The 24,465-nt window shown below is 44.2% G+C and overlaps 1 protein-coding gene across 8 annotated transcripts in view; it reads left to right on the top strand.

Annotated features, from left to right (window-relative positions):
- Positions 1-24,465, top strand: part of ZNF185 (zinc finger protein 185 with LIM domain) — a 104,599-nt gene that overhangs the window by 56,330 nt on the left and 23,804 nt on the right. For 5 of the 8 annotated variants that reach the window (XM_039912413.1, XM_039912418.1, XM_039912412.1 and 2 more), the window contains exons 12-22: positions 330-413; positions 4,394-4,486; positions 9,559-9,639; positions 10,940-11,020; positions 12,511-12,588; positions 13,333-13,413; positions 16,444-16,548; positions 17,511-17,609; positions 19,782-19,886; positions 21,388-21,477; positions 22,891-23,004. In XM_039912413.1, coding sequence (XP_039768347.1) covers positions 330-413; positions 4,394-4,486; positions 9,559-9,639; positions 10,940-11,020; positions 12,511-12,588; positions 13,333-13,413; positions 16,444-16,548; positions 17,511-17,609; positions 19,782-19,886; positions 21,388-21,477; positions 22,891-23,004 — 1,011 coding nt within the window. The remainder of the gene's footprint in view (positions 1-329; positions 414-4,393; positions 4,487-9,558; positions 9,640-10,939; positions 11,021-12,510; positions 12,589-13,332; positions 13,414-16,443; positions 16,549-17,510; positions 17,610-19,781; positions 19,887-21,387; positions 21,478-22,890; positions 23,005-24,465) is intronic. The other 3 variants (XM_039912415.1, XM_039912414.1, XM_039912417.1) reach the window with 3 other exon arrangements.

Here is a 24,465-nt window from a genome sequence, read left to right as displayed (position 1 = left end):
TAATAATAACGTTGGTATTTGTTAAGCGCTTACTATGTGCCGAGCACTGTTCTAAGCGCTGGGGTAGACACAGGGGAATCAGGTTGTCCCACGTGGGGCTCACAGTCTTAATCCCCATTTTACAGATGAGGGAACTGAGGCACCGAGAAGTTAAGTGACTTGCCCAAAGTAAAAGAGTTGGTAGATGCCTGCAAGGAGTCTTCGGGGGGAGACAGACGTTAAAATAAATTACAGTTAGGGGAAATTGTAGAATATAAAGATATTTACAAAAGTGCTGACAGGGAAACTGAAGAATTTTCCTTTAATACATCCAATTTATTCCAACGAAGGGTGGAGATTGTGGAAGAAGAAGGCCCAAGTGAGAGGAGCCAATCTTCGCCAGCTTCAGCGAGACCCAGTTCTGGTTTAACCAGGTAATGTCTACTTTTTGAGGCCGTGGGGTGAATGGGACTTCGAGTCAGGACTTGGCTAATGACTCTCGCTTCTGACTAATAAGAGTGAGTCTCTTGCAGGCAAGCCCTCCCTGTGAGAGTGATCTGACTTCAGTCACGCAGACTAAGTGAGCTTGGAGGTGGGGGAGGAGAAAAAAACCCCAGCCGCCAGAGGAAAGCGATATTTCCGTGCCAACACGGGTCTGTCGCTAATTCTGAGTTGCTGCTTCTGTCTGGGGTGGGTCATTCGAATGGGGTGGGAAACTTATCCAGAAACTCATCCCGCTGCAAGAGAATGGGAGACTAAAATGCCGCATTGAACTCAGTTACCCAAAAGACCTCTCCTTCCCGCTATCAGTTTCTCTGTGTCGTCCCCCGTGTCGTTGATTACTGAGGACTTTTCACTGGAACTGAAAGGGACCAGGATCAAACTACCTCAGAGTCCGGACAAAATCCTGCCTTGCCAGGCCACAGGGTGAAAGTTTGGAGGATGGGTGTTCTGGCAGGAAGCTTCGTGGGATTCTTTCTTTCATTCGTTCAGTCGTATTTATTGAGCACTCTATTAAGTGCTTGGGAGAGTTCAATAGAGCAAGAAATGGCCACATTCCCTGCCCACAGCGAGCTTACAGTCATTCTTGAAAATGAGTTTGATGCTACAGGATCAGGCAAAAGTGGAGCTTGGCAATCAGGAGCTACCTCTCATGTGGCCTAGTAGAAGCAGCGTGGCTCAGTGGAAAGAGCACGGGCTTTGGAGTCAGGGCTCATGAGTTCGAATCCCAGCTCTGCCACTTGTCGGCTGTGTGACCGTGGGCAAATCACTTAACTTCTCTGTGCCTCAGTTCTCTCATCTGTAAAATGGGGATTAAGACTGTGAGCCCCACGTGGGACAACCTGATTCCCCTGTGTCTACCCCAGCGCTTAGAACAGTGCTCGGCACATAGTAAGCGCTTAACAAATACCAACATTATTATTATTATTAAGAAACAGGGACCTGGGAGTCAGAGAATCCCGGCTCCGCCACCTGCCTCCTAAGTGACCTTGGACAAGTATTGTATTCTCCCAAATATCGAACTCTCCCAAGTGCTCTGCCCACAGTAAGCACTCAATAAATACGACTGACGGGCGAATCACTTAACGTCTCCGTGCCTCGGTGTCCGCTTCAGTAAAAAGGGGACGCCCTCCCCTTTAGATTAGGAGCTCCATTTGGGATACGGACTGTGTCTGGCCTTATTATCTTGTGTCTGTCCGAGCACTCAGCACAGTTCTTGACACCTAGTAAGTGCTTAACAAATACCACAGGTATTATTACTGTCCTCTGGAAAAACACACACTATTTCCAGCCTACTGAATGCCACCGTCTTCCCTAACTTAAGCTACAGTTCGTGACATGTTTCTGGAGCACGAAGGAGGAGCCAAGGAAAGGGCTCAGAGGAAATTAGAGCTAAGAGATCCGTGGTCAGGATTTCCGCATTTTCTTGAGTTCAGAGAATGGCACACTCATTCATTAATTCAATCCTATTTATTAGCGCTTACTGGGCGCAGCAAACTGTACCAAGTTCTTGGGAGAGTACAGTATAACAATAACCAGACACATTCCCTGACCACGATGAGTTTAGTGTGCCTGGGGTGGGAAGCGATATGGATGCCACTTTTCATCCCAACTTCGCCAAAGACAGCCTAGCCTAGAGGAAGGTGTCTCTGCCTGAACGTGCCTCAGTTTCCTCACCTCTACAATGCTTGGGAAAGTACAGTATCACAATAAACAGACACATTCCCTGCCCATGACGAGTTTAGAGTTTAACGCGCCTGGGATGGGAAGCAGTATGGCTGCCACTTTTCACCCCAACTTAGCCAAAGACAGTCTAGCCCAGGGGAAAGTGTCTCTGCCTGAATGTGCCTCAATTTTCTCACCTCTAGAACCAGAAAGCTATACAAACCTGCCTCCCTCCCAGGAATGTTCTGGTAATTAATATTGGCACAGTATTTGGAGCTTTGAGGATGAAAGGCCTCTGACAAGTTCTAAGTCTGATTATTAATATTATTGTTCCATGTAAATGAGGCCAGAGGCAAATTCTGGGGACTAACCAAAACAAAGTACTTTATGGGACAAGTTCTAACAAGGCATCCTTTGCCGATGGAGAGAAATGTTTCCATTTTCACTTCTCCTGTCTCACCTTTTTAATCCATTTTGTCAGATGGACCAGCAGAAACAGGAAACTGCACTCACTGCAGCAAGTCTGCTTGGGCCTAGGTCAACTTTCAGGTATGGGAAGTTCTTAAGCCCGGGCACAGGATCAGGCAAGTTGAAGGAACCCTTCCTGATTTGGGCTAGGCTTGATTAGCCTCGGGAACCCCCATTTCCACCCCTTGTAGTCTAAGCATGGCCTAATGGAAAGACCGCGGGCCTGGGAGTCAGAGGACCTGGGTTCTAATCTCAGCTCTTCCGATTCCTTGCTGTGTGAACTTTGACATATCCCTTATCTTCTTTGTGCCTCAGTTCCCTCAAATGTAACATGGGATTAAATCCCTCCTCTTCCTCCTATTTAGACTGCGAGCCCCATACGGGACAGGGACCGTGTCTGACTTAATTAAGTTGTACCAACCGCAGCAGTTAGAGCAGTGTGTGACCCATAGTAAGCATTTAGCAGCTTAGCCTAGTGGATAGAGCAGGGGCCTGGGAGTCAGAAGGACATGGGTTCTAATCCCGGCTCTGCCACTTGCCTGCTATGGGACCTTGGGCAACTTACTTCTCTTAATATCTGTGCCTCAGTGATCTCATCTGTAAAATGGGGATTGAGACCGTGAGCACCATGGGGGACAGGGACTGTATCCAACCCTATAGTGACGAATCTATCTCAGCACTTAGTACGGTGCCTGGCACATAGGAAATGCTTAACAAACACCACAGTTAATGTTATTATTATTATTTTTATCTATCAAGTACCATAAAAAATAAGCAGCCCGCAGGGTTATCTGGGCTGGTGGGTACTCACTAGACATGGTGGGTCAGCTCCGAAAGAGATATGAGGCCTGAGGGTCTTGAGTCCCCTAGGCCATTCTGCTTCTCAGCACAGATGGACAGTGGAGCTGAGCAGTTTGCTCCAGTTAGGAATGAGCTTTTCCCAGGGGGTAACAGGGTAGGGAAATACCATGGCCCGATGGATAAAGCAGGGGCTTGGGATCCAGAGGACCCGAGTTCTAATCCCGGCTCTGCCGCTTGCCTGCTATGTGACTTTGGGTAAGCCACTTGGCTTCTTTGGACCTCACTTTCCTCAACTGCAAAATGAGGATTTGATGCCTGTTCTCCCACCCGCTTGACTGTGAACCCCATGGGGACAGGGACTGTATCCAAACTGATTAACTTGTATCGAGCCCGGGGTTTAGAACAGTGCTTAGAACAGCGCACAGTAAGCACTTAGCAACTACCATAAGCAACATCAAAAAACAACAACAATAAAAAACCACCCCGTACTTGTGGAAGGGAGGAGTTTTTATTCATTCATTCATTCAATCAGTCATATTTATTGGGGGCTTACTGTGTGCAGAGCACTGTACTAAGCACTCGGGAGAGTACTATAGACACTAAACAGACACATTCCCTGCCCACAATGAGCTTACAGTCTAGAGGGGAAGACAGACATTAATATAAAAAAAAAATACAGAAGGCTTCACCAACGTGAGGAGCTGCAAATTCACCTTTCCGTACATTCATTCAATCATATCCATTGAGCGCTTACTGTGCGCAAAGCACTGTAGTAAGCACTCGAGGAGAGTGCAATCCAATAACAGACACATTCCCTATCCACAACGAGCTCACAGTCTAGAGGAGGAGACAGACGATAATATACATAAAAAATTCATAAATAAATACCTTCCAGTTAGGGTTAATTTCCTCATCTTGAATGCTGAATCTTGCTGAAGCTGAAAACTACATCTTTCTCTGCTTTCCTCCTCTCTTCCAGGGTTCACGGGGCCAGAAATCAAACTGGCAGCACCAGTGAGACGGAAACCACATCTAAGAGCCCTGTTCCAACATCCAGGGGCCTGGATAGAAGGTAAGGCACCTAAGTTATGCCCACTCACTGCTCTCATGTGGCTACAAAGCGAATATTATCCAAAGTCTCCAGCCGCCAGAGAGCAACCTCATCATCGCTCGAGCGGCCAAATCGAGCATTTCCAGAGCCCGACCGGTCACTTTTGGAATCAATCCATCTCTTAGTGCTGTTTATTGATCACTTATGTGCAGAGCACTGTATTAAGTGCTCGGGAGAGTACAGTACAACAGAATAAGCAGACAAGTGCCCAGCCCACACTGAGCTTATAGTGTAGAGGAAGCTATTTATTCAAGCGCTTAGTACAGTGCTCTGCACATAGTAAGCACTCAATAAATACTACCGAATGAATCTCTTCTGTAAATGACTAGAAATGGCGACATATTTTACACCGTTTAATCTGAGCTCTTTTGTATACATCTTTCCTACTTTTGATGGAAAGCTTCACTAAAGTGGACTGTAAGCTCATCTCTAGACCGAAAGGTCATTATGGGCAGGGAAAGTGCCTGCTAATTAATAATCATGATAATAATGATTATGGTATTTGTTAAGTGCTTACTATGTACCAGGCACTGTACTACTAAGTACCGGGGTGGGTTGGACACAATCCCTGTCCCATTTAGGGCTCAGAGTTTCAATCCCCATTTTACAGATGAGGTAACTAAAGCACAGAGAAGTAAAGTGACTTGCCCAAGGTCACACAGTAGACAGGTGGCGGAGCTGGGATTAGAACCCACGACCTTCTGGCTCCCAGGCCCTTGCTCTATCCACTACGCCATGCTGCTTCTCCCACTCCCATGCTGCTTCTCAGAATTATGCTTCTAATATTTCTGTTGCATGGTGCTCTGCACATAGTAAGTGCTCAATAAATACCATTGATGATTGATTGACTGGAGAAATTGGTAAGAAACCCCGAGCCCAGCTATAGGATGCTTGACTCTGATGCTCTGGATCCAAATGATAGTGGGCAAACACACCACTATGTAAAAGCTCCTCTCTCTTGCGTGAGAAGTTTTTTTTTTTAACAATTTTCTGAACTAAAAGCTTAAAGTTCGTAAGTGTTCACAAAATCCTATCCCAGTGATTTGGAACATGAAAAACATTTGGTATATCTGGCAGGGTTACTGAAATAAGCTAATCTCTTGTTCTTTGCCTCAAGAATGATTTTTGATCTCTATTTTTTTCATTTAAATGACCTTAAATAATTGAATGGTGATACTGAGTGAGAATTAAAAGGAAAAATATCCCCAAACAAAGTAATGGCATAGGACCAATGTCTCATGCTCACATTACATTGACCCTTACATTAAGGTCTGGAATTTCTCCACACAGCAAGAATTTAAAAACATTATTCTGTGTGGGAAAGGTGGAGTTATAGTTTCTTTCTGAAACATCATTTTTGAAGTTGCTGACTATCTTATTTAAGGAGTAGACTGTATAGCTTTTTCAGCTTATACTCACTGGAAGAAAAAAAATGGGGATTAGATAGAAGACCTTGCTTTAGAAGCATAATTGACCAGTATTGGTCTTCCTGAAAATCTGTCATCCTTGAGAATGGCCAGACCCGCAGGATATTTCCAATGGGTTTGTGGAAGACAGCGGGAATGTTTTCATGCAACACAATGCCATAAATATAACTTTTCCTCCGGCCTAAATATTTCACCGTAAAATTGACAAATCGAACCACTAGAGCATCTGATGTGCTAGAGCCAGGAGAGTTTGCTGACAGATTCTGCCATTTACATTTTTCAATTGTGCAACTAGTCATTTTGGTTTGGGTTGCTTGTAATGGGAGTGCAGACGGACAGACTTACTGACGCCAGACTTGGAGTGAAATTAACCCTCTCAAAAGAAACCAAAACAGAAAAGAGAAATCTCCAACTCCAATGGGTTCAGCAATGCTACATCTCAGTCTACCGTGAAAGTCGGACCTTTTAGGAGAGGGCCCCAGCAAATTCGATTGCATTCTAACCCCCTAAAATCACCTCTGAGGTGATTCTGAATGCTTATTAGGTTGAGAGCAGAAGGAGCAGAAGCCTAGCTAATTTATTTTCTGGATTGTAGGGGGTTGGGTAGTTAGGTAGAAGAAAGACGAGGAGAGAGCGAAAGAGAAGGTGAAAACATGGTGAGATCATCTAGTTATTTTTCCAAGTATTAAGTTTTAAGCTAAGTAGCATGGCCTAGTGACTAGAATATCGGCCTGGGAGTCGGAAGGACCTGTGTTCTGATTGTGGCCCCGCCACTTGTTTGCTACGTGACCTTGAGCAAGTCACTTCACTTCTCTGTGCCTCAGTTATCCCTTCTGTAAGATGGGGATTAAGACTCTGAGCCCCATGTGGGACAAGGACTCTGTCCAACCTGATCTGCTTGTACCCACCCCAGCGCTTAGTACAGTGTCTGGCACATAGTAAGCACTTAACAAATACCACGATTTCCACAGTTAACTATACCAGGATGCCAATAAAAATGCTATCCGGGCTCCTCTCCCTAGGACACTGGTGATCATAGAAAAAAAATAAACTCTAGAAGCAGCGTGACTTAGTGGCTAGAGCACGGGCCTGGGAATCAGAAGGTCATGGGTTCTAATACCGGCTCTGCCACGTGACTGCGGTGTGACCTTGGGCAAGCCACTTCACTTCTCTAGGCCTCAGTTACCTCATCTGTAATGGGGGGATGAAGACCGTGAACCCCATGTGGAACAGGGACTATGTCCAACCTGACTAACTTGTATCTACCACAGCACTTAGAACGGTGCATGGCATATAGTAAGTGCTTAACAAGTACCATCATCATCATTATTATTATTATTATTAGAATTAGGAGTGGCGATTGCAGACAGCTCTGTTCTGGACTCTGGGCAAGAGCTGCTTTGCCTGGCTATGGTCCGATTTCTGTCCGGTCCCAACTCTTTCCAGACAAAGTATTTCCAGAAAATATTCCCGAAGCACTCATAATGGGGATTCCCATTAAGAACCACATGCAGTCAGCCTTGTTTAAAGGGGAAGGAGCAAAGCCAACTGAATTGGTTTTTTTTGATACGTGACCTCTCTCTCCATTTCAGTGTTTGAGTCACATGGGTGATAGTGTAAGGTGCTTTTAGTTAAATCTGGTTGGCTGGAGTCCCAGAGGGACCTGCCTTTGAAAGCCTATTTTTCCCCCACCCCTATTATTTTTTCCAAAAATCTAATCTAATTTCTCCCAGCTTTCCTATTTCCCTATCCAGAAATCCCTACTTTATTCCCCAGTTTTGTGCTTTTATCATTATTACTGATAATAGTAACAAGTGGTATTTAGGGGCTTACTACCTGCCAAGCATTGTACTAATTGCTAGGATAAGTGCAATTCGATCAAATCGGACACTGTCCCTGTCCCACATGCGACTCACTGTCTAAGGGAGGAGGAGAAAAGTATTTAATCCCCATTTTACAGATTAGGAAACTGAACCATGGAGAAATTAATTGATTTGTCCAAGGTCACACAGCAGACAAGCGGTAGAGCTATTAGAGTCCAGATCTCCTGTCACACTGTTCTCACAATGGTTAATTTCCTGAGTCTTTCATTTTAATTGAGTCCCCAGTCAGTATGCCCAGTATTTCTGGACTAATAAACATTTTTATTTCCTCTCCTTCCAATATACACAAACACACACCCACGCACATTCACTCAATCTACACTCCCACACCTGGGTTGACCGGTTTAATTTAATTAGATCTGCAGAAATGAATGTGAACAATTTAACCCTGAAGGCAAAACCGGGACCGGGGATCCGATTCTAGGTAGAGGAGAGATGACGACTCCCGAAAGAGTCTCTGTGCCCTTTAATGGGACATATATCTCTCAACGTTCACTGAGGTACTCTACCAACTATGTTGCGTTGCGCTCTCCCAAGTACAGTGCTGTGCACATGGTAAGCACACAATAAATACCATCGTTGTTGATGACGAGATTAAAATGACATGGCCAGTATTTGTAAAAGTGCCTGAAGACAGTTTTTTAGAAACACCTTGCACTCCTCCTGTGAAGACCTTTCTTGTAAATTCAGGCCCCAAGTACACATTTCAGCCACATGGGAGAGGAGCTGTCCCCACTCTGATGTATCTACCCCACTGCTTAGCACAGTGCTCGGCACATAGTAGGCACTCAACAGAGGCCACAATTATATTGATGTGTATATATCTATAATTTTATCCGTTATATTGATGCTATTGATGTCTGTTTCATGGTTTGGATGTCTGCCTCCTCCCTTCTAGACTGTGAGCCCATTGTGGGCAGGGATGCTCTGCACACAGTAAGTGCTCGATAAATATGATTAAATGAATGAATATTATTTTTATTACCTTAATTATTTTAATCCAGTCATCCAGTCTTTATTTATTATTTATTAAGCACTTACTACGTGTCAAACACTGTTCTAAGCACTGGGGTAGATTCAAGTTAATCAGGTTGGATGCAGTCCCTGTCCCACGTGAGGCTCAAAATCTAATAATAATAATAATAAAAATGATAATTGTGGTATTTTTTGAGCGCTTAGTCTGTACCAGGAGCTGTTCTAAGCCCTGGGGTAGATACAAGCAAATTGGTTTAGGCACAGTCGGTCTCACATGGGGCTCACAGTCTTAATCCCCATTTTACCGACAAGGTAACCGAGACTTGGAGAGGTGACTTGCCCAAGGTCACACGGCAGGCAACTGGCAGAGTCAGAATTAGAACCCAAGACCTCTGGCTCCCAGGCCCTTGCTCCTTCAACTGAGCCACGCTGCTTCCCAGTCTTCAGAGTTTCCATCTGACTTTCTGTGATTTCTGCACTCAAGAAAGTTTTGAATCCATTCATAATCGTAGGAAGAAAAAAACACGTCACTTAAGAGAGTTTCGTTGGGATCAATGGACCGATCCAGTCTGACGAGCACCCTGGTCACGCACCCAAATATATTTTTCCTGACTGAAGAGGGCTGATGTTCGGATGCTCCAGACCTGATATGAGCCAGCCCGGAACTGAGTCACGTGGAAAAAGCAAATCAAATGCTGAGGGCCTTGGCTGAGACATTAGTCTAATTGTCGGTTTCTTCATTCCTCAGAGAGGAAGTAGAGAATAGAACTCCTGAGCCACAACCCAGGACTGAATCTAACCCAAGAGCCATCCCCACACCTGAGAAAAGGTAAGATGTCAGAGGACCTCTAGTCTCAGCTGACTGTGCTGAGAATCGAGTGGATAAGAGCCATGGGGAGGTGTTTTCAGCCCACGAGTACAATCCTGAAAATCTCCTACTCTTCTAGAATGTATCTGTTGTTTTTTCCCGAGAACATGCCCTGTGAAAGAGCCTCACCTCACTCCGAAGATCTTTTAAGGGCAATGTTGGCTGGCGATTTTGGATATTTATGATATGCTGGACGCTGTAAAATGGTCAGAGGCACTCTGAAGTCCCCGTCATTTGAAGAGCTGCAAAGAGTGAAGATGTGACCTTTTCACCACTAGTTAGCTGTACATCTTTGAACAGGGAAGCAGCGTGGACGAATCATAGGACCTGGGTTCTAATCCCAACTCCGCCACTTGCCTGATGTGTGACCTTGGGCAAATCACTTCTCTGTTTGGGTTTTTTTTATGGTTTTGTTAAGCACTTACAGTGCCAGGCACTGTACTATGTGCTGGGTGGCTACAAGATAATTTACTTGGATACAGTCCCTGTCCCACATAAGACTCACAGTCTTAAACCCCATTTTACAGATGAGGTAACTGAGGCACAGAGAATTTAAGTGACTTACCCAAGATTACACAGCTGGCAAGTGGCAGAGCTGGGATTAGAACCCAGGTCCTCTGCACTCCCAGGCCCGTGCTCTTTCCACTGGACCACATTCCATCGCTATGCTTCCCTGTGCCTCAGTTACCTCGTCTGTAAAATGAGGATTAGATCTTCCTCCTTCTGATTTAGACTGTGAGCCCCATGTGGGAGAGGGACGTGTCCGACCTACTTAGCTTGTATCTACCTCAGTGCTTAGTACAGTGCCCGACACATAGTAAGCGCTTAACAAGTACCATTAAAGGGTAATTGATTGCTGGGCTCCAATTTTCCCCTTGGCTAAATGGTAAAATCCTGCTCCTCACCTACCTCACAGGAAAACAAAGATAATATATGTGAAATACTTGAGTTCCCCGGAAAGCATCCGCTGTTGAAATGCATTGAATTAGAATCTTGTTTTCATTGTTAAGCAACTCCAAAGTTGGATTTAGGTTTGGGGGAATCAGGGATTAAATAAAAGCTTCAGTAACTCCCTTCCTAAAAAAAAAAAATCCATTCTTTTCCTTTTGCTTCAAAGACCAGTGTTCTTCTGGGAAATCCGAGCTTGACTTGCCGCTCTTGGCCAAACCAAGACTTGTAACTAATGCTGTCACATCCTTATTGGACCACATTATGAGCGGTGTTATTTTTAAATCCAATACTTGGTTTCTTTGTTTAACAGAGAGGAAGCTGTTAGAAAGGCTCCGGAACCTCAGCCCAGGACTGAAACCAAGCCAAGTGCTCCACAGACTGCAGAGAAAAGGTAAGGTTTTCAAAATGCCGTCGCAAACACCTATATATGAAGTTGGAGAAACTGGAGATCATTTCATTCATTCATTCAGTAGGATTTATTGAGTGCTTACGTGTGCACCGCACTGTACTAAGCGCTTGAGAGTACAATATAACAATAAACAGATACATTCTCTGCCCACAACGAGCTCACAGTCTAGAGGGGGAGACAAACATTAATATAAATGAATAAATGTGCAATTACTTTGTAGGGCATGTAGGGCTATTAACTAAAATGTGCATGTCTTTGAGAAACCCCAAGACCCGTCTACCTCAGGAAAATGACACCCTGGAACTTTTAGCAGGAAGAGAAAAAGAAAATGCCATTCATTCATTCATTCATTCATTCATTCATTTGTATTTATTGAGCACTTACTGTGTACAGAGGACTGTACTAAGCACTTGGGAGAGTACAATAAAGCCACAGACAGACACATTCCCTCCTCACAATGAGCTTACAGTCTAAAGGGGGAGACAAACATTAATATAAATAAATAAATTTCAGATATGCCTGCATATGATTAGAAGAACGGAAGATGAAGATAAAGGCAGGAACCCAGTGATTGACAAAACAAGTCTTCCTTTAATATTTACGTGCTAAAACACTCATAATCTGCGATCCACCATATCTACTGTTCCACAAAAATGTATACCAGCCTGCCAAAATCTCCGTAGATCTTCCTTCGCTTCTCGTACCGCATAATGTATCATCATCAGTGGTATTTAGTGAGCACTTACTGTGTGCAGAGCAATGTACTAAGGGGTTGACCTACCAATGCTCGGTACCGTGGTCTGCACACAGTAAGCACTCAGTAAATACGACTGACTGACTGGTTGACACTCTACCAAACCCCTTCTATTCTAGATTCTTTCTATTCTATTTTATTCTCCACTCGAATCTCATTCATGGAGTCTGGTTTTAAGTTCTTGAACCAGGAGGCTTCTGCTCCCACTCAAGGAAGGAGACCATTCCATGTTTTAATGTTCTCCACCTCTTAGAAGATTTTGGAGATGTTTGATCTAAGTTTCCCCCACTCTAATGGTGCCCCAGGCTCAATTATAGAAAAATAAATCCTCTGCAAGGAGGGACAGGAGTTACTGTATGCGAGGCAAAAGCCAGTTTCTAAATGAAGTCGGAATATGTGTTCACCCTCAAACTGGGGTAAGCCTGCTTTATTTGTGGCTCAGTGGAAAGAGCTTAGGAGTCAGAGGTCATGGGTTCTAATCCTGGCTCCGCCACTTGTCAACTGTGTGACTTTGGGCAAGTCACTTCACTTCTCGCTGCCTCAGTTACCTCATCTTTAAAATGGGGATGAAGACTGTGAGCCTCACGTGGGACAACCTGATTACCCTGTATCTACCCCAGCGCTTAGAATAGTGCCCGGCACATAGTAAGCGCTTAACAAATACCAACATTATTATTATTATTATTATTTGGGTTTATTTATTTTTTTTGTCTATAAGTGAAAAGGAAGAGGAAGCTGAACTAATATCCTGGAGTGATGTAATCGTGCCTAGAGTCAACCCATCCCCCAGTACTAGGTAAGACAGCCATCCGCTGGCTCTTCCTCTGCTTGTGTTTCTACAATCGCCCTTTCACCTAAAATTTGCCAGGAAATATCACACTGTGCTAATGCTCGGCACAGTGCTGAACACATAGTAAAGGACTTAACGAATACCACCATCATTAATTGTTATTGTTATTATCATAATTATCAGCCAACTATAGACTTGACAGCCTAAACAGATACAGGGGAGAGAGGCAGATGAAGAAGGTACAGAATCAATAGTCAGTCAAAACTCAATCATTAATCAGTAATAACACTTATTAAAACACAATGTAGGAAGCACTGTACAAAGTTTTGGGGGAAGACCAATCCATCAGTGGTATTTATTGAGCGCTTACTATGTGCAGAATACTGAATTAAGTGCTTGGAAGAGTGCAATATGAGAGAGTGGGTAGATATATTCCCTTCCCACAGTGAGTTTACAGTCTAGGAGTCTTGTTCCCCATCTAATTAATATCACCTGGGACCTAATTAATGAGGTGGTTTTCTGGGCTTTCCATGGGAAGCACTGCAGCTTAGTGGAAAGATCTTGGGTCGGGGAGTAAGAGAGTCTTATCCTTCATTTGAATCAGTTTGCATACTCTCCTGCTTCACTTATGTCAGCTAGAAGTGGCTATAAGAGGCTGTCTTGTCTCCCCCTGGGAGCCTATAATTAGCTAACAAAACTTGCATCTTTAGCTTTTCTACTAAATGAAACCACTTCTTAAAATAATTTTAGCAGCGTTGGGAGAATCGATAAGAGTCCTGAGCCACAGCTCCGGAATGAAGAGAAGCCAAAAGCCAGCTCCCCAGATGGAAGGTAAGCCTGAAAACCGGTTTGATTTCCAGGTAGGAGGTGCCCTTCACGATCAGTTTGACCTTTAGATGGAGGCATGGGTCTGGGAGTCAGAAGGTCATGGGTTCTAATTCTGACAGCGCCACTTGTCTGCTGTATGGCCTTGGACAAGTCACTTCACCTCTCTGCAAAATTCGGAGCATCTAAGTGTATTAATTCTAGAAGGTAAGCTCCTTGTGGGTAGGGAACGTGTCTGTTATATTCTCCCCAGTGCTTCCTACAGTGCTCTGCACACAGTAGCCACTCAATAAATATGACTGATTGATTTGCACTACTATGGGAGGTAGAGTTGTGGTCAAGCTGTCGATAGCATCAAGGTGAGTCCAGAACGATTGTCCCAGGCTCTGCCCACCCAGGAAGCAAGAACCGAAACTGGCCGGTATGGACCCACTTTGGTCCTGGTACTAATGGCTCAGTGTGTGGACAGGAGAATTCAAAATAAAACAGTTACTATAGTATTTGTTAAGCGCTTCCTATGTCCAAACCATTGTACTAGGCTGGGGTAGATATAAGACAATAAGGTCGGATCCATCCCTGACCTACATGGGGCCCTCAGTCTGAATATGAGGGAGACAGGTATTGAACCCCAATTTGCAGAAAAGGAACTGAGGCCCAGAGAACTTAAATGACTTCCCTAAGGTCACACAGCAGGCAAGTGCCAGAGTTGGGATTAGAACCCAGGAACTCTGATTCCCAGACCTACGCCCTTTCCACTCAGCCACGTTGCTTCTCTAAGAAGGAAAGAAGCCTTCTTGAGGGCTGAACTTTTCTACGGACAAGTCACATTCTCTAGTCTTCCCTCTCTGCTGGCCTTGACCCTTGTCCATTTACAGGGTTACTTGACCTGAACCCTGGACCTTCCCAGTTCCCTCATCTGTAAAATGGGGATTAAGACTGTGAGCCCCACGTGGGACAACCTGATTCCCCTGTGTCTACCCCAGCGCTTAGAACGGTGCTCGGCACATAGTAAGCGCTTAACAAATACCAACATTATTATTATTATAACTTTGAGTGGCACTTCTTCAGAGAGAATGGAAAGGAAAATAGAAGTTTCTCGACTTAATGAGTGAACGCGGACAAATTTCCACCTTCTTATTATGCCTCTCTTGGGTTTCCAGAGATCCTTTTCGTAGTTCTTGACATTTAAAAACCCTCAGTATAGTATCCATTGAAATCAACATAGCCTTTCTTGTCATTTCCTCTTCTTGTTTTGTCCCTCTCCATAATGGTCCCAGGCCCAAGCAGATAGGAGACTTTAGGCTCAGACGAGGAATGTGTTCCTCTTTGAAGGGGCCTAGGATCCAACACGAACAGCGTGAAGCAGGATTGTGTAACAGACTCATGAAGAGCAAATAGGATAGCAGAGTTTAGGATAGAATAGCAATCTATTTCTAAACTGACAAAACTGAAGACACTAGAGTAAATGGACTTATAGACTGGTGATGGAAAAAAAGGTTTAAAAACTTTGGAAAACACTTTCAATTCAGTGTCGTCAAAAGATTTTAAATTTGTCACCCAAGAGCTGCTAGATATGTTGACCTGTGTTCTGAAAATATTCACCCAAGGAGACATGTGAAGGAGTAAGGACCTACAAAGCATTGTGGCCAGAAGATGGAAAATTCTGTACTAGTCTGTAGCTGTTAAACCCTTTACAAAATCAAAGATTTTTGATAGTGGTTTATGATCGAAAGACGCACGCTGTCCCCATATGCCCAGGAAGACCAAGAAATTAAAGAATCAAGCAAGTGCACTTGTAGCGTTCAACCTTATTTATGACCATGAAGCCTAGACCTTCAGTAGATCTCGATCGATCATATTTATTGAACGCTTACTGCGTGCAGACAGCAGTGTGCTAAGCATTTAAAAGAGTACATTACGAGTTGGTAGACAGATTCCCTGCTCGCAATGTGTTTACAGTCTAGGGATTACACCAAATTCCCTGGCATTTCCCACCTGTGATGCTTAACGTCAAAAGCGAGATAGTATCACAGCAGCAAGGTCTAAGAATGCATTCTTTCACCCTGTCCACCGCAAAGCAAGGTCCATCACAGCACTATTTCCTTGGGTAGGACATGTAAGGAGGTTGGATAAGAGTTTACTGATCTGAATAGGTGGGAGAGAATATTTAAGAGTGCAGGAGAAATGTTTTAAATAGGAAAGCTCAAATGCAAAAGCTGTTGTTTGTTGCGAATTGCTGGATTAAGCAGCATTGGACAGACCAGCCTGACAGAACAGGGCAGAGCTTTGGGAAGATTGGGATTGAAAGCGGGAAGAATCGAAAGCAAACCAGGCCCTGCAGAGAGCAAATAGGATAGCATAGCAAAGGATGGCCTTTACATTTAATAAGTATGTAAGAAACTGCCAGGCAAATATCTATCTTTTCAGTAAGCCCTATGCGCCAATCTCACCAGTAGAGACCATATCTTTGACAGGAAAAACAAGTTGTAGGGGGTAGGAGGGGCTCTATATGTTAAAATAATGGGTGTGGGTGTGGGTGTCTACAAGAAGCAGCGAGGTTTAGTGGAAAGAGCACAGGATTAGGAGTCAGAGGATGTGGGTTCTAATTCTGCCTCTGCCACTAGTCTGCTGTGTGACCTTGGACAAGCCACTTAACTTCTTTCTGCCTCATCTGTAAAATGGGGACTAAGACTTGAGCCCCTCATGGGTCAACCTGATTGCCTTATATCTATCCTAGTGCTTAGAACAATGCTTGGCACATAGTAGGCCTTTACCAAATACCATAATTATTATTGTTATTAAGAAAGGAGAGGCAATTCTCTAATTTTTTTTGTTAAAATATTTTGGACCATTTTATTATTTTTTTAACTCTAACCTCTTTGAGGACAGAGTCTTGCTCTTTCCCTTAGCTTCTCCAGAACACAATATTATGGCATTACGGTTGTCTGAAGGAGGTGCTTTATACACACTTATGGGGATGGTAATAATGATTCTAAGCCTATATGACGAGTCCCTATTTCTTTTCTTCCTCCTTAGTGAAAAAAGAGAAGAAACTCCCATTCCTGCTAGGAGGACAACGCCACCAGATCAAAAAGTCGAAATCCCCCGTATTGTTATCTCCCCTGAGATAAGTCAGCAGAGGTAAAAAAGACTTCCTGGGTGTTTTTTATTAATTGCCTATTCTTAATTTTCCAGTTTTTGCACTATTTAGGACCCTGGTTTTACTTTATTCTCTCTTCTATGGAACGTCTTAGGGGATTTCGTTACTCATCCATGTTTCAGTAGACGTCAATCCATCAATCGATTGTATTTATTCATCGCTTTTGGCGTGCAGAGCACTGTACTAAGTGCTTGGAAGAGTACAACATAACAGTATAACAGAGCGGATAGACACATTCCCCACCCACAGCGAGCTAATAGTCTAAAGGGGGAGACAGACATCAATGCAAATAAATAAATTACGGCTACATACGTAAGCGCTAAGGGGCTGAGCGAAGGATGAGGGAGGCCAGATCTAGGAGAAGAGATGAACTTGGAATCAGTGCATTTTATTTCTTACCAACTCTGAATAAAATGGTTTGTCGGGAAATAAGATTAAAACTAATAATGAGCAAATGAGATTTTTATATTCTCTACAAATGTCCAAAACTACTGGGGTGACAGGGAGGACTGCCAAAATCCTCAGGCATCAGCATGAGACTGGAAGTCAGACAGTCAAGGGTTCTAATCCCAGCCCCACCATATGTCTGCTTTATGACCTTGGGCAAGTCACTTCACTTCTCTGTCCTCAATTACCACATCTATAAAATGAAGATTGAGACATTGAGTCCCACGTGGGACAGGGACTGCGTCCAACCCAATTTCCGATTTGCTTGTATCTATCCCAGTGCTTAGTACAGTGCTTGCACATCGTAAGCACTTAACAAATACCATTATTATCATTATTATCAGCTCATTCCGGGCAGGGGCAGAGACAAGGGAACGTGTTCGCTAATTCTGTTGCATTATACTCTCCCAAGCGCTTAGAACGGTGTGATATTTTTTTCACGTTTCCATGCAATTCATCTTTGTAGATATGATCGTTCTTATGACTCCTTTACCAGCAGGTCAAACTCCCAGACTCAAGAAAGTACTGAAATTACACGGGAGAATCAAGATGAAGTTTCTAGACCAAAGGAGGAGGCTGGATTTGCTCCCAAAAGGTAACTGAGTTGGGATGAATGAAAACAGATCAATCTGGGAAAATTGGAATTGAAATCCAGCTTCACAGTGAATGATTCTTTGACAAATTATCTAGCCAAATAAGATTGAGAAGCAGAGTGGCTCAGTGGAAAGAGCACAGGCTTTGGAGTCAGGGGTCATGGGTCATGGGTTCTAATCCCAGCTCCACCACCTGTCAGGTGTGAGACTTTGGGCAAGTCACTTAACTTCTCGGTGCCTCAGTGACCTCATCTGTAAAATGGGGATGAAGACTGTGAGCCCCACGTGGGACAACCTCATTACCCTGTATCTACCCCAGCACTTAGAAGGGTGCTTGGCACATAGTAAGCGCTTAACAAATACCAACATTATTATTATTATTATCCAAAAGCACCCACCCACTTTAATAATTATTCAATACAGCTGGAGCCACCACCCTGACCAAAATGGATGGTCTGGAGAGGAGAGTCTCTCCAGTGAAGACACTGGATTGACCTCCATTGTCCATTCACTTGAAGTATCCAGATAATCGAGCCCGAATAACCCCAGATTTGCTAATGAAAGCACAATATTAAAAAGCCTGGTGTTGGTCCCGAAGAGCTGCTCCTCCAGAACCACAGTGTAGTAAATCTGCCCCATTCCTCTGCAAGACTCCACCCCGCTCTGTCTTCTACCATCTTGGTGGGAAAGAGAACAGCCCCCCACAGAGGAAACCTCCACAAAACCCAGGAAAGACTGAGGCCTGCTGCATTGGTTGCTGTGGCTCTAGATGAGTCCCAAACTGAGCCCCAAGAAGCCTGAACTTCTGCTCCTCTAGCCGCAGCGCCCTGACGACTTTTGTTCTTGTTTGGTGCCTTTGTCTGTGTTGTGTTTTAATCATTCCTGTTGTGCCTGATGAGAATAATGATGATGATAATGATAGTAACAGAATTTAAGTCCTTACTATGTGCCAAACACTGTTCAAGGCTCTACCGTAGATAATAATAATGACGGCATTTGTTAAGCGCTTACTATGTTCTAAGCACCGGGGTAGATACAAGATAATCAGGTTGTCCCACACAGGGCTCAGAGACTTCATCCTCATTTTACACATGGGGGAACTGAGGCCCAGAGAAGTTAAGCCACTTGCCCAAAGTCACAGAGCTGACAAGTGTCAGAAGCGGCATTAGAACTCGCAACCACTGACTTCCAAGCCCAGGCTCGTTCCACTAAGCCTCGCTGTGAGGTCATCCTTTTGGACACAATCCCTGTCCCTCCTGAGGCTCACAATTGAGGTAGGAGGGAGAAGGATTTAATCCCCATTTTACAGATGAGGCAACTGAGGCCCAGAGAAGTGAAGTCACTTGCCCAAGGTCACACAGCAAGCAATTGGCAGAGTTGGGATTAGAACCCAGGTCCTCTCACTCCCAGGCCCATATTCTTTCCACTAGGCTACACTACTTCTCTAAGCCTGTCTCCGGTTCCTTCTCCCCACTTATCTTCTTAGATTGCGAGCCCCCTGAGGGTCAGGGACTGTGTCTAATCCCCAGCTGGGTATTCTCTCCCAATGCTTAGTACAGTGCTTGGCTCACAGTAAGCGATCGATATGTACTATGATGATGGGGGTGTTTATTAAAGGATTTCGACATGTCAAACACTCTACAGAGTGCTGGGGTAGATATAAAATAATCCGGTCAAATACAGTCCCTGTCCTATATGGGGCTCACAGTCTAAATGAGGGGGAGAACAGGGATTTAACCCCCCCTTTAAGAGATGAGGAAATGGAGGCACAGAGAAACTAAGCGACTTGTCCGAGGTCACCTAGTAGGCAAGTGGCAGAGCCAGGATTAGAAATCAGGCCCTCTGACTCCCAGGTCCACGTTCTTTCCACTAGGCCACACTGCTTCCATTCCTTCTCCTCCTCCTCCTCCTCCATCTCCTCCTTCTTTCCTCCTCCTCCTCTTCCTCCCACCCCCCTACCCACCCCATCCTTGGCACTTCTACATAGGAAAGTAGGACCTGCAGTCTCCTTAATGCATTGCAGAGTTGCTATAAAGATCAATGAAAATATTTGATAATGACCTCTAAGGTGCTTGGAATTCACAGTATTGTATGAGCACAGACAATGTAGGGATGACTACCTTGAGGGTCGGGGTGATAAACGTATAAATAACTTAATTTTCTCTCTTGCTTAGGCCAGCCCAGGGCTCTGAAGAAAATACCGTCCCCAGAACCAGAGACAGCAGAGGAGAAATGCCAAGTGAAGTAGACAGCAAGGAAGCTTACCCTGACGTGGACAGGTATTGCGATCGAAACTGGGCAACGATCAATACTTTCTTTTTATTACGGTATTTTTTATGGTACTTGTTAACTGCTTACTATTTGCCAGGCATTGTACTAAGCACCGGGGTGGATATAAGGTAATCGGGTTGGACACGGTCCCTATCCTGCATAGGACTCACTTTTTTCCAGATGAGCTAGCTGAGGCACAGAGAAGTGAAGTGACTCGTCCAAGGTCACACAGCAGCCGAGCAAGTATTACTTCATTTCAGCATTGCTTGAGTGCCTGAAGAGTGGTGTCAAGGTGTTTCAAATGCCATGGGGTGCCTTAAGGACCCAAACAATTTTGCCCTGCCTGCCTATGCATCCTCACCTATTTTTGGAACGCATCCTCACCTATTTTTGGAATAACATCACTCCAATGCCTTGCTTACAACGTAGAATATTCTATCCAGTGTTGCTACTGCAGCCAATTGGCATAAATGAACTTCGGCGTGACTGGTATTTTATTTAGTATTGACTATTCAGCTGTAGCATTCACCTAAATACCTTGAAGACCAGAGCAAATCTAACTAGAATTTCTCGTTACCTGCAAATTATTCTCTACCTTTGCTGTCTGTGTCTTAAAATGAGCTACGGAGCATTAACATATGTCAACAGAAAGAAAATCAAATCGTACCCGAATGCAGTTTAAGGTGACGAATAGTTATGTTCAGTTACAATTAGCAGTCAGCGGCGTCTGCTGTAGGGAAGAAATCTGGGTCACTAATATTAATTAGCCAACTTCCAGTAACCTCCTCTGGCTTCACCCTCAATTCAACCTTCTGTCTGGATGCTCTGTTCTGCAAAGGGATTTCTAAATTATAAGAAAGAAATGAGTTTAACGTGGGCCGAGATCCAGAAGTATTTTTCATTGCACACCTCCACGTGGGAGACCGAAAGAGTCCATTAGAGAGGCAAATGCTCCCAATTTGTGGAAGCAGCATGGCTTAGTGGAGAGAGCATGGGTTTGGGAGTCAGAGGACATGGGTTCTAATCCCACCTCACCACTTGTCCGCTGTGTGACCTTGGACCTTGGACTTAACCTCTGCGTACCTCGGTCCCCCCATCTGTAAAATGGAGTTGAAGACTGTGAACCCCATGTGGGACAGGGACTTTGTCCAACCCAATTATCTTGTATCTATCCTAGTACAGTGTCTGGCACATAGCAAGCACTTAACGAAGATCATTATTAAGGATGAAAATGTGAGGAGATGAATTTTGAAGCAGGGGGAGAACAGTGAGGAGGAGTGGAGTGCGTAGGCTGGATTGTAGTAGGAGAGTAGTGAGGTGAGAAGGAGGGGGCAACGTGATTGACGGCTTTAAAGTTGACGGTACGGGGTTTCCGTCTGCAGAAGCGGATGGGCCACCCCTGGAGGTTGTAGAGGAGTGGGAAAACGTGGCCTAAATATTTATCAAAGCTCTCCTTGAAACTTCCAGACTCGAATTCTGATTCTCAAAATGACTGTCTCTCCGTGGCAGGTCAAGCACTTGGTCTACAGACAGTAACCATGGCTCCACGGGATCCCAGAATGAAGACCCGGAGGATGCCGAAAGTAACCCCCAAAGGAGGTGCGAACTGGTGTGAAACTAAGGAACGCGGGGCAGGCAGGTTTTCAGGTTTGCCCTGTGTATGATGGATTAGAACATTATTGGAGAGCTAGGATTTTAAATTCCAAGCATTTAGTACAGTGCTCTGCACACAGTAGACGCTCAATAAATACGATTGAATGAATAGGGAATGTTTGTCTGACAGAGCGCAGCTATCTGGATAGACCGTGAAGAGAGACTAGAAGAAGCAGATTTTTGTTTTGTTTTGTTTGTTAGGGTGTTTGTCAAGTACTTATTATGTGCCAGGCAAAGTATTACGCACTAGAGTAGAGGCAAGGTTGTCAGGTTGGACACAGTCCCTGTCCCGCATGGGACTCGTAGTCTTAATCCCATTTTTCGGATGAGGTAACTGAGGCACAGAGAAGTGAAGTGACTTCCCCAAGTTCACACCATAGACAAGTGGCGGAGCCAGGATTAGAACCCAGGTCCTTCTGACTCCCAGGCCCATGCTCTACGCATGAGGCCACGCTCCTTCTCTGAGTGTACGCGTGTGATGGCATCAGTGAAGATGAAAACGCTACGAATACAATTTCTTCTGCACGTCAAGTTGTGAGGGAATGCAGCTCCTGCATTAAAGGAGAACTGACGGTCATGGATTCAGATAGATTAAATAGATTTTGAGCCTGCAAAAAAATCACCAGCCTGAAATCTTTGCATTAGTCCTACCCACAAAGGTTAGATTAGATTCTCTTTCTTTTCCTAGTCGTGCTTATCCGTTTTTATCATTCCCCAAATCCCAGTCTAAGAAGGAACCCAAGTATTTTTCTTGATGTTCAGGTGAGATCCACGCAGTCACAATTATCCAGGTTACTCGGTCTTTTACCTGAATCATCTGGGAGTTCATGCTGGACAGATCTGCCCGTAGAGTTCCCCTACAAACACACATTCCCTTGAAAACCGAACAAAATAGGAGAAAGCGGAGAAGAGCTTTCTTTAATCCTCTGCCTGATTTTCTCTGGCTTCAGGCTGATTTCTTTTTGACACTAGATCCGTGGTGCAATCCGTAAATATTTAGATGGCTTATATACCTGCGCGACTACCTGTTTTGTTTTGTTGTCTGTCTCCCCCGTTAGACTGTGAGTCCGTTGTTGGGCAGGGATGGTCTCTATCTGTTGCCGAATTGGTACATTCCAAGTGCTTAGTACAGTGCTCTGCACACAGTAAGCACTCAGTAAGTACGATTTAAAGAATGAATGAATACTTCAGGCTTGCTCTGGAAAAGAATATGCGTTTTATTTTAACACCAGTAGCATTAAAAGAGTTGGTGCTTGTTGGAAGGAATAGAGAAAAATTATTATTATTATTATTATGATTCTGCTCTCCAATGATTACACATGAGCCTGAATTTTTTTTAATTTTTTTTCTCCCAACCAGGTCTATCCCAAATTACAATGAGAAAAACGTCACTAGTAACAGAGAAATCACTCGTAACAGAGAAACTGGTTCGGAGAGTTCTAGAATCATGGAGGATGAACTCCATGGGACAAGGTAAGACTTGTTTTTGCTCTTCTACTGTGAATCAATCATTCAGTCAACCAATGATATTTATTGAGCACCTCCTATGTGAGAGCACTGTCCTAAGCACTTGGGAGTGTACAGTACAACAGAATGAGCGGACACGTTCCCCACCCATAACGAGCATACAGTCTACAGAATTGCCCTTCTCACATTATCCTGCGTTCAGGTTTGGTGTCAAACCTCAAAAACTCCCTTTCTACATTCAGTCCACCAGGCATCGTATTTTAGGGTGAAATATATTTCATGTAGCTTTAGAATGCCAGTATTCTATAGAATAACCTTAATGTTTAGTGCAAAGTAGTGATCGACAACCAAATGTATCAGTGGATTCAACTGACATCTCTCAAAATGAATTCAGCCATCTGAAGATTGACTCATTAGGTTGTAAACCTTTTGAGGGCAAGAATCATGTCTTTTACTTCTGTTATATGTTCCCTAATCCAGTGTGCTGCACATAGAAAGAATACGATCAGTACGGATATAGTTGATGTTGGAATAAATTATCTGAGGTCCGAGAAACGTTCAGTGGAAGTTAATATGTTTAATAATATTAATAATAATAATGTTATTTGTTAAGCGCTTACTATGTGCAGAGCACTGTTCTAACCGCTGGGGTAGATACAGGGTCATCAGGTTGTCCCTCTTGAGGCTCACAGTTAATCCCCATTTTACAGATGAGGTAACTGAGGCACAGAGAAGTTAAGTGACTTGCCCACAGTCACACAGCTGACAAGTGGCAGATCCGGGATTCGAACCCATGACCTCTGACTCCCAAGCCCGGGCTCTTTCCACTGAGTTACGCTGTTTACCTCCTACCTCCCTCTTTATAGTTCTTCCTTTTTCCTGATTCCTTTCTTACTGTTTGTTCCCTTTCTCTGGCCTCTCCCCCTTTCCCCTCACTCTGCATCCCACCCTCCTTCCCTGCGGCTTGACCTCTTTCCTCAATCGATCAATCGTATTCATTGAGCACTTACTAGATGCAGAACACCGTACTAAGTGCTTGAGAGAGTACAATACGACAGAGTTGATAAAGATGTTCCCCGCCCACAGGGAACTTACATTATAAAAGGGGACAAAGACATTCACATAAATTATTCTTATGAATTACAGATATGAATGCAAGTGTTGTCAGAATGGGAGCGGGTGGGAATAGAGGGTACAAATCCACATTCAGTCCTCTACTGTCTTTTCCCTTCTTCCCTGCCTCCTAGGTTTCCTTTTGACTTCTCCATCCATATTCTTCGTCCGATTTGTCCATTCCAAGCGCTTAGTACGGTGCTCTGCACATAGTAAGCGCTCAATAAATACTAATGAATGAATGAATGAATTTTGTTTCCCTCTTTTCCCATCTACTCTCTCCCAACCACCCCATCCAACGCCGTCACACAAACGTGCTGCCCCTTCTCTCTTCAATCTGAAATGAATTTGTCC

The sequence above is a fragment of the Ornithorhynchus anatinus genome, chromosome 6, assembly GCF_004115215.2.
Source record: "Ornithorhynchus anatinus isolate Pmale09 chromosome 6, mOrnAna1.pri.v4, whole genome shotgun sequence".
In the NCBI taxonomy this organism is placed as follows: Eukaryota; Metazoa; Chordata; class Mammalia; order Monotremata; family Ornithorhynchidae; genus Ornithorhynchus; species Ornithorhynchus anatinus.
This window is presented reverse-complemented; position numbering and strand designations above follow the sequence as displayed.